General features: G+C 32.8%; 1 protein-coding gene across 2 annotated transcripts; it reads left to right on the top strand.

Moving 5' to 3' along the window:
- LOC138305132 (uncharacterized) lies at positions 1 to 7,286 on the top strand. 2 transcript variants are annotated; one of them, XM_069245532.1, is made up of 6 exons: positions 1 to 154; positions 498 to 654; positions 2,891 to 2,961; positions 5,356 to 5,434; positions 5,855 to 5,982; positions 6,878 to 7,286. In XM_069245532.1, exons 2-6 carry the CDS (start codon positions 513 to 515, stop codon positions 7,046 to 7,048), a joined length of 591 nt encoding a protein of 196 aa, XP_069101633.1. In that variant the 5' UTR covers positions 1 to 154; positions 498 to 512; the 3' UTR covers positions 7,049 to 7,286. The 2 variants fall into 2 exon arrangements, with proteins under 2 accessions (XP_069101633.1, XP_069101632.1); XM_069245531.1 differs by having other exon boundaries at positions 1 to 164.
- Positions 7,287 to 10,737: the final 3,451 nt, after the last annotated feature.

Genomic DNA, 10,737 nt, shown 5'->3' with positions numbered 1-10,737 from the left:
TTGTCATGGTTTTGGTGCCCTGTCATTAACATATAGAAACATGATTTGGAGAAAATTGTCTGCGCCACACACTGTCAGCTGTCGCTTAAAAGAAATAGGACTACACACTGGCTTGCTTCTTCTCTACCGTCACTTCAACTGTCTGGCCAACTAAGTAAGTATAGGTAAGTGTGTATATAGAAGATTGATATTTCAATTATTTCATTATACAATAAAAATCAACAATTTGATAGTAGATTCTAGTTTATTCACTGTTAAGAAATTACAACATGAAGGTTTTTTATTTAGATATATATTTATTTAATTTTTGGAAGTTTTGAAGTTTGATTTTTTAAATATCAGAATGTCTGAAATATTTCGAGCTTAATAAATTATCAGACAATGTCTATTTTTTCCGAAATTTCAAAATTAAAAAAAAAATCTAAGAGTCTTAGGCTACGATCATATTTAGTATTTTTTGATATATATATTCCACACCTCTTTTGATTTTTCGCCAGATTTATTTAGGAAGCATGGGGCTGTATGGTCTGGTATCAGTCTTACTTGTGTGTATACCGGCAGTTTTAGGACAGTTTTGGGGATTTGGTGGATGTCCGAAATGCTGGAATAACAATGATGTACACCCAATGGTTTTATACTGCAAAGCCACATACGGTAAGTTAAAATAATTAAATATATAAAATATATACAAAGTAAAACAATGTATGTATATAACCATTAAGAGCTTCATGACACTTAATTGATCCTTAGATGTAAATCCCCAATTACAGTAAAACAGCATAATTTTGCGTTTCCATGTATAATGCTTATCCCATACGATTTGAATTATTCGCATAAGAGCTCGTTTGTTTTTGCATTGCCTGTCTTTAAACGCCATGTTTTCAAGGGATGTTTTTTCAATCCTCGGGAAATAGAGTCGTAAATAACGGTTGGATTACATTACCTCATTCGTGTAAGAACATATTTGCATTATTAAAAATTATCGTGTTTGTTTGTGATAAGTATTCATAACATTCATTTCAAGCTTTGAATGCATGTTACAAAATGACGAAAAATAGAAAAAATAAACTGCCTTATTTTCAGATTGCTATCAATAAATACTTCGTCACCATAAGAAAACCAATTACATGATCGAGAAGTCAATTCGAACAGAAATATACTTTTAACAGAAATATAAAACAGCTACTGAAAACCAAACATTTTTCATAGCGAATTTTTTTTTTTAATTTTCATATCTAATCTTTTCATTATGACAATCTAATTACAATTAGACTTGTAATTCCGCTCCATTACGATGCTCTACAATAGGATTCATATTATGACGAATGAATTTCGCGAACCATGTTTTTCGAGAGTTCCTTTTCACATGTATTTGAAACTTTTTCGAGGCGGTTTATTTTCACGATCTTTCATCGAACACGAAATACGAAAAACTTGAGTACACGCAAAAACTAGTTCGTTTACAGTAAGTCATCGCTTTTATTATTATATACTGCCGAGAGTTCTACATTGGTATTTATAGAATGATTTAATAAGTATTCGGAATAGATTATGGTTTGATACTGTAATCCAACTTTCTTTCGCGGCTACTTAATTTCACGATTTCCATATCAAAACACAAATTACACGAATATTATCATTCATAGATTTAAAAATTGAAGGGAAATTATTTTCAATATAATTCTATATGGTTTTTATATTTTTTTCCGTGGATATAAACTTTCGCGACTTTACCCTGATCGCGAAAGTCGCGAAAGTAAATCGCGCGCGAAATAAAGATGGTTTACAGTATTAAATACCGAAAATCATTTATATTTGTTTGACTTTATTTAACGATTAACATGAATATATTTTTTATGTTATGGAGATATAACACAAAATTCTGAGTGTACTCTAAATAAACCGCGAAATTAATCCTTATATTTCAATTTACTAAAAATAATCTTTTCAATACTCAAAATTCATTTTGGGACTCCTTTGTTTTTGAAATCATTATCATCTCAGCCAATAGAAGTAACGTCACAAACAGCGACGCCATTTTTTTGCCTTTATTGGCTGATAAAAATAAATTTTTAAGCCAATGAAAATGCACGTAACAAGCAAAATTGAATTATACAGTTGAAAAAGTGCCTATAAAGTATAACTTTTAGACCTAATGTTGCTTTCTACTAAAATCTAGTTAATTAAGTTGGTGAGTCAAAAGAAGGTTACCATGGCAAACATTTGATAATTTGTAGTTATTGTTTAAAATATTATGTGAATTGATAATTTTTCTTTAAATGTATCAAAGTTTAAGAAAAAATTCTCAATACACAATGACAGGTGCCCATCTACTAATTTATTTGTATCAGCATCGCATCCATCGTCTAATACCCACGGTTAATATCATTTAAGCTTTAAACTACGACACCTTAATGTAAAGTAGTGCAGTACAATAACCTGAGAGTCTTCGACGATGATTTGAGTTTAAATCAATTTTATTGTAACAAAAGACAAATGGAATGGACAAAAGTTATTACAACTTACTGACGTCCTTTCCGAACAAATAAATATATATAATTACAATGATATTTTGTCACGTGATAGCTTAAATATGTCTATATATGTTTACTTTATATATCAAAACAAAACAAAAGGTTACAAATTAGGATATAGCGAAAGAGATAAAGGAGGCATTAGAGACACCAACGCAACGACGATGATGATGCATCATATCGAGTTAATAGAACTCCTTTTGGATTTTTTTTGCCAAGAAAACGGAAAAAAGGGAAATTAATATGCAATGTACATGTTGGTTTCAATTTAATATGATTCATTAAAGCCTAATTTTGTGAATGTTCCTTTACTTATGAAAATAGTACGTTAATTAAGATATTGTTTTTACTTGTAGCCTTGAAGATCAAACCCGAAAAGAAAGAGGGTAATACTTTCACTGCACAAGTCCAGAAGGTCTACAAAGGAGTAAGTCAATGGTTTTGTACATATTGAAAGTGTCAGTGTATTAGAGGCAAAAAGTGCTCTGCCAAGACGACTTGGTATTCAATGACGTAGAATATCGCCACTTGATTTATAAAACCAAAAATTAGTATTTGCATTTAAAATATAAAGGATGACATATTTCCTAACCTATATTTCATTTCATGGAATGAAAGATATCTTTAGGGTAAAAAATATTTATATTCAAAATTGCACATCTCAACTACAATATTTTGAGAGGGAGCGTTCGTTTGCCTTAAATTTTCATACATCTTCATTTCATTTCTTTGAGTAATTCATACTATTGATCGAAATCACGATAGAATTAGTTCATTGAGTGATATCATATTCTTTTTTTATTTTAGTAATGAATACTTAAATTATACCTATTGCGTTATCGTAGCCAAAATGGGTATTGGTTTTCCAAGATGGCAGGATTTTTATTATGAATGTGAATAGACTTTATGATATAATACAAAGTCGTCTGTTCGCATCCTCAAACACGTATATATTTGTTTACTGTATTTCATATTATTCCAGCTGATATGACTTTATTCCCTGAAAATCGTGTATTTATGAACAGCTGTTACAACTGTGTGTAGGACCAGCTAATAGGATCAGAACCAACCGTACTCTGTATATTTCCAGGCGCATTTAGTAGATGTCCATTATACAAACAAATTAACTGACGGGAAACAAACTATCAAATATTCCTTTGTAGGTGTGCTGTTGTGCATTGAAGGATATATTTAGCTACGAGGCTATGTACAAATAGTGAATGCAAGCATAAGATCAAAATCCGAGTGATCTAAGCTTAAAGTCAATAACGCAAGCCGAAATATGAACATCATATATATGTAGAAAGCCTATAGATTTGCACAGAAGCCAATTGATTTGTACAGAAGCCTAAATATTGTAAATCAATATTTTTTTCTCAAATATTTTTTTTCAAAACAATACATTAACATTTAGGGATTTACAAATTTAATAGAAATTCATATCAATATAAGTAATGTAGATATTAATTCGCGAGTCGCGAAATTCAATCGCTCGCGAAAGAAAGTTGATTTACAGTATTTGCACGGCATTCATTTGCCCTAAACCTATGAAAACCGTCAAGGAGAATGGGTCAATAGCGGTCACTATTCTGACATTGTCTTGTACTTTTCTTATGGAAATAATTGATAGTGATGATGATATGATAAAAATTGTTTATGTTAGGTTATATTACACATTAAGTCAGAGACTTGTCTCACAAGCTGAAAGCAAGTGTACAATATAGTATATACAACAACGTAATGTTTTAACATAAACTGTTCGTGCAAATTGAAAAAAACCCTAAAGAAACATCTTGTATATATAATTTGATAGTATATCAATTTCCCGGTAGTCTGACCAATAGTGACAATAGCGTCTACGTTGGTCGTATCAACGTTGGCCATATCCATCAATTAAGTCTTTAATGCTATTGTCCAAACACTGACCAAAGAGTATGGAATTTGTTATCAGTGAACAGATAATTATCACATATTTATCCACAAATCTCAAAAGGTGTGCATAAGATAGCTGACTATTCCATATACGGGCATTGGTAAGAGAATTGTCCTGTAGGTAGGGCGTAAGGAATTGTGCCTGCTGCCCCTATTGTGTGATCGTAAAAGACGATTAAACCTAGGATTTTTTCTTTCTTCCTAACTTACTTTGTTTTTCCTAACGTCTCCCTAGACACCACTTCACTTTTGGTCTTTTTTGTGACCTCGCCCCTGTGAGGTAGGCTTTGGGTTCTGTCCCCTGGTCGAAGCACGCCAAAGTCTATAAAAATGGTAGTTTCTGCTCTTGCATGGCCCTCAGCATACAGGGAGTGGGACGACTGGTTCGTCCGTTGTCAGTGTCATGTGACCGGGTGGAGTATGTTGCTTGGTGTCTTCGGCAGCATGCTTCAGTGATATAGCACTATAAACGTGCAACTGTTTCACTATACAACAAGACACAACACAAACATACCGCAGTTTCCCAAAACACACATCGCACATTACATACACACTACACACCACATAGTTACATGAGAGGCCGTCCATACATAACCCTGGCTGTTAATAGGACATTAATAAATCAAACAAAAAATGGTAAGAACATGGTAAGAACATATTTGTTTTCAAATATGGCAAATAGTTCATTATGTTGGGATGGTATTTTAGAATATTGCAATGTAAAATTGTTTACACGGTAACATACCAACACATTTCACATACATATATTGTGATAATATGAAAAATGATTAGGAATTTGAGTCCATCGTACGCTCAAGTTGAAGAAGTGTATTAATATGTCATGGCATTAAGACAACTTTTAGTGTATGTCTTTATTTGTTTCTTTCAGAGTTGTAGACAAAGCCGAGTTACAATCAACACCGATTGTGCCGACTATTTCGAATTGAAAAAACCCTACATAATATTAGGTATGTATACCAGATACGGGAAGTCTTACTGCAGAAACCCAATGTAATATTAGGTATGTATACCAGATACGGGATGTCCCACAAAAGAAACCCAACGTAATATTAGGTATGTATACCAGATACGTATTGTTCTACTGAAAAAACCTACATAATATTAGGTATGTATACCAGATACGGAATGTTCTGCTAAAGAAATCCTACATAATATTAGGTATGTATACCAGATACGGAATATCCTTCAGAAGAAACAGTGGGAACTGCTTGCCCTTTTATATAAGTTGTATTTGTCTACCATAGATATCTGTTTTCACATTTTATTTTCAGTAAAAGTCATATAAAGTCATATATAATGTATATCATAATATTTATTTACGTCTGGAAAGTATCATTAACTTATATAAAGACATTTGTCATTGGCAGCAAGTGGATATGATAGCGGTAATGAAGTGGTCCTGAATATGCGGGCATGCGACTTCAAAGAGATAGCCAAGGACTTCCCCTGTGTACAAAGAACGGCTTTCCAATATGGATATGACTGTAACTGTGCTGTGAGTGTCTACAGAACCCAAACTAACATAATCTTTCACCCCGTTTGGACGAGACGGGAGATTCTCAACCCGAGGGGCAAGATTCTTTAGTTGTCAAACAGGGCCTTTGCCGCGTGTTTGACAGCTTAAGAATCGTATCCCGACGGTTGAGATCTCCTATCGCACCCCTAAGACGGTGAATGGTTTTTTTCTCTTACCCTGTACACCACTTTGTGTCGCATTTGCAAAGATCTCGTGTAACTTAAATTTATCCTAAGATGAGATAGGCAAATTTGACAACGGTAATATTGCGGATATACCTGTCCAGGGTAAGAGAAAAATATTTTTTCATACTTAGCTGTATCTTTCATGCATTTTGAAATGATTTCAATACTTTTTACGACTTTATTTTTAATGGATTTTATTCAAAGTTTATTATGTCTTATATTATTGAGTGTTTAAAAATAGAAAACTCATATTAAAGTCCATAAAGAAGATACTAGCACTAACGGTATATAAAAGTGATAATTACCCACCTCTTTAACCAATTAAAAAAATCTTTTCGAGATTTCACTGAATTATTCCGATTTAATTGTGTACTCAAACTGTATGTCGCATTTTTTAAATTATGTCTTTTTGTGTAATAAAAAATCTGAATGATTATAGAAAAAAGATAATAGATATACATTATCAAGAAACCGAGAAAGTCATACATGTATATGCAATTCGATTTCCTTCATACCATTTTCGCTAGTTGCTTGAAACAGGCTTATTTTCAGAAAAGGGCTTATTTTCAAATCAGTCGTTACCGTAGGTGGTTTCAGGCTTACTTTCTTTCGAGCACGGCTTATTTTCGATTCCGGCTTATTTTCAAGTGTTTAGGGTAATTTGATAAGCTCAATTTTATTTTTTTTAGGATATGTGCGTACCGCCAACGAAAGAGTATGAGGCTTCATCGCAGACAAGAACGGACTGCTTCAACAAATATGTAAAATGTGAAAAGTCACAACATTATCCATACAAATGTATAAGGGTGTTCCACCATTACTATAAACCATGTCTCAGCAGTAACGGCTATGGGTATTAACGGTCGTGGGATGGAAACAAGGACATCGAATAATCCAATAATCTATACCAATAAAAAATAATGGTGAAGACATTTTGGATTTATTATGTGTATAACAATTACACTGGGACACGGTTTAAAAGTTATTATGTACATGAGTTTTGTTCTACAGATTTTGCCATGAAAAACGCATTTTCCTTTCAAATGTTTCGAGTATTATTCTACAGACAAAAGCATTTATCTCTTGTTATGATTTTTATCAAAGCTGTCAAAAGTTCGTGGACAAGTAAAATTAAGAAGATAGTTGTGATTCTTCCGATTTTTTTATTTAGATATTCTGCAAAAATGAAATTATATCACTGTTTATATCTAATGGGTAAATATATGCAGATTGCATCACTTAAACAAAGCGTCGTGTAGAAATCTTCGTAGCTTTCTTGGTTGGTTGGTTAGTTTGTTTGATTGAATTTAACAGCCAGGTTCATGTAAGAACGGGCTTCCATGTACACCGTGCGTTACATGTATGAAGTGTGGTATATTCGTGTTGTGTCTTCTTGTATAGTGGAAATTTTGTCCTTTTTATAGTGTTACATCACTGAAGCATACCGCAGAAGGCAACAAGCTACACATCCCACCCGGTCATATTATACTGACTACGGGCTAATCATTTGTTTGACTTCTTGTATGCTGAGCGTTATGCAGGAGTAGAAACTACTACTTTTAAAAACTATGGTGTGTCTCAGCCAGGGGATAGAACCCAGAGCCTTCCTTACAAGGGCGAGCACTCAAGCAAAGGCCAAAAGTGAGGTGGTGTCAAGGGAGACGTTAGGAAGAAGAAATAAAGGTTGCTAATACACCACGAATAAAAAAAACGAAAGGAGGAGCGTAAATTTTGGCCCTGTGGTCATCATATTACATTGCATTGAGCAATATATTTGCATATTATAAACTAAGGTAAAGATATTTTGGTTGGGATGGGAGGTGTGCAGAGAGTGAGAGGGAGCTTTATTTTTTTAAACTTTAAAACACCAATAAATGTTTTTGCTTATGTTTAGTGTATCAAGAACTAGCTCAAATAACAAATACTTTGTTATAAAACTTTGAAATGCAATTATGATTTTGTAAATGTTTCAACGATGCGTTGTTTTACACATATTCTCTGAATTATGATTCGTTGAAGAAAAATATTAACATTTGAGCCAGTTCTTAATTCTGAACATAGCAAAACATTTATTGGAGATTTAAAGTGTAAAAAATGAAACCCAAACAGTTTTTGTTTTGCGAGCCTTAGGGGGAAAAAACTGTGTTTACTGATTTAGCCAAAACTTGATATACTTGTGTTATCTATACAAAATGAATATATGAGAGTATATTAACCAAAACAAACGCATCTTTTATGAACCAGGAAATGTTAATTTTATGCAGTAATACTAGAAAACCTTGAAACTACATTTTAAAAATTTCAAAAGGTCCCAAGGTCTACACTATGACCAAATCAAAGTTGCCCACCAGATTTTTTCCCCAAAAAACATACACATTCACACACTGACTATGAAACAGTATGAAAACACCAGCTCACGTGCTTGAGCATATTTATGTGCGGGGAACGTTTAAGAATCATGGTAAGCTCCCTTTGTCCACCAATAACAATATGAAAAGTTAAAGAGACCAAAGATAGCAAGTTCACAATTGCATCAAGACTGGATTACCAAGCTTAGTACATATGTACCAATTTTCTCCGCTAAATAAATCTAAGATTGGTCAGGGCAACCATTTTGGTATACGACGTGAGCTCGGATTGGTCATTTCAATCAACAAATCGTAGGCTTCATTTCCGACCCAGAATTTCAATGGCAACGTGTGATAAACAATTTAAGTATTTTATTCCAATATAAAAAAATCACATTTAAAAATATGGTCATCAGCTGAATCTTATTGTGATGAACGGGAAAATAGATATTATGTGTATGGGGTTTGTCAACGTTTCATGTTTCATAAAAAGCTTAAGTTATTGTATGGTCGCCTATGATAAAACGACATGTAAGATTGTACCAATGAAACATGTTTCCTAGACAACCAGCGATGTAACAATATTTTAAATATCACATAGCATACAAACAATGAATGCTAAATAAAGTCTACGTATAAACTCTTATGAATAAAATTGAATAAACAAACAAACAAACAAACAAAAAACAAATAAACAAACAAAAGACAAAGAAATCTTGGTCCCGTTCAACATCCGCTTAATGGGACAATAGTGGAAAAAACATATAAAGCTGAACGCTATTCTAGGTATCATTCTTTTTCTTCCCCTTTTAATTCCAGTTTCACAAAAATTGCATCATTACGCAAACTGTTTGTGCATATATTCAAGCTGTACGTTATTCGGGGGATCTTCCTTTTTCTTCCTCTTTTTATTTTGATTTCATAAAAATTGCATCATTATATAGATAGTTTGGGTATATCATCAAGCTGAATGCTAACCCGGGGTTCTTTTTCTTCCCCCTTTTTATTCCAGTTTCACAAAAATTGCATCATTATATAAACAGTTTGGGTATATCATCAAGCTGAATGCTAACCCGGGGTTCTTTTTCTTCCCCCTTTTTATTCCAGTTTCACAAAAATTGCATCATTATATTAACAGTTTTGTAATTTCCCAAAAAAGTACAGTTTCAAGTGGCCGTCTCTCAGTGGCCTGCCAATCCATCGAGTTTATCCAATCAAATTCATGTTTCCCTGGGGTTATATTCAACCCTAAATATAGATTCACAAGTGTGCGTTGCTTCAATTTATAGATATCATGCATCATGCGATAATATGTTACAATGATAACCACATGTATACAAGATTTTAAGGCTTTTAAGTTCTAGGAAATATCCACTTCAGATCATATATATCACGAAAACAATTCAAGAAGCGTCGGTTAGTATTGATTATATTAGGTGTGAGTTTTAAAGATGATATTTCAAAAGCGAAAGTAGATCATTATTTTTAAAAGTCGGTAAATTATGGTTATTTAACATTTTTGAAACAATTAAAAAAATGATGAATCGTTGTCGATCTTATATATAGAAAATACACGTTCATTGCACTAAAATATAAATGATGATCTTTTATATATTGAGACACTGAACATATATACTTTTTATCAATATACATATTAAAATCTTTAAAATCCCAATCATGTTGCAGATATGTCCGTCTAGTGTGTCAGTTCAAATACAGATATTTTCCGTTAGTGCCGAATAATTATGTCAAAATTATAATGCTTTTTGCAGAATAAAAAGATATTAAATATATGATGCAAAAATGAGAGTGAATGACAACAAATAAAAAGAGACATTATTGTTTCATCTCGTATAATTAATGTACAGCAGGTATCTGAAGTTTTCTGAGTCTGAGCCCCAAGCGATGTGCGACTTTGAAGGTCTTAGTATGTAGGACATTCATACACAACAGTACTTCACCCATGCCAACAATTGTACATGATTAATGATTATATAAATATGCATGTCAAGTGGGCGTTATCCGGTGAAACATTCCGCCACACTTACTTGCATTTTGCATTTATATAAAAATGCATGTGTACGTACATGTAGATTACTCCACATATGATCATACGTAAATTACACTCAAGTATTCTTAATTTCCTTGTCAATATTTGTTAACAATATACATAGAAACAGTTCCGTGTGGTACATGGTTTT

This window comes from Argopecten irradians, chromosome 12 (genome assembly GCF_041381155.1).
Source record: "Argopecten irradians isolate NY chromosome 12, Ai_NY, whole genome shotgun sequence".
NCBI lineage: Eukaryota > Metazoa > Mollusca > Bivalvia > Pectinida > Pectinidae > Argopecten > Argopecten irradians.
Note: the sequence above shows the minus strand (reverse complement) of the source record. Positions and strands in the feature narration are given on the sequence as shown.

Excerpts from the sequence above, each read along its gene's own strand:
- LOC138305132 (XM_069245532.1), top strand. The coding sequence starts at position 513 with ATGGGGCTGTATGGTCTGGTATCAGTCTTACTTGTGTGTATACCGGCA. Across the intron at positions 2,962-5,355 it reads TCCAGAAGGTCTACAAAGGA|AGTTGTAGACAAAGCCGAGT; the intron begins GTAAGTCAATGG and ends TGTTTCTTTCAG. Across the intron at positions 5,983-6,877 it reads GATATGACTGTAACTGTGCT|GATATGTGCGTACCGCCAAC; the intron begins GTGAGTGTCTAC and ends TATTTTTTTTAG.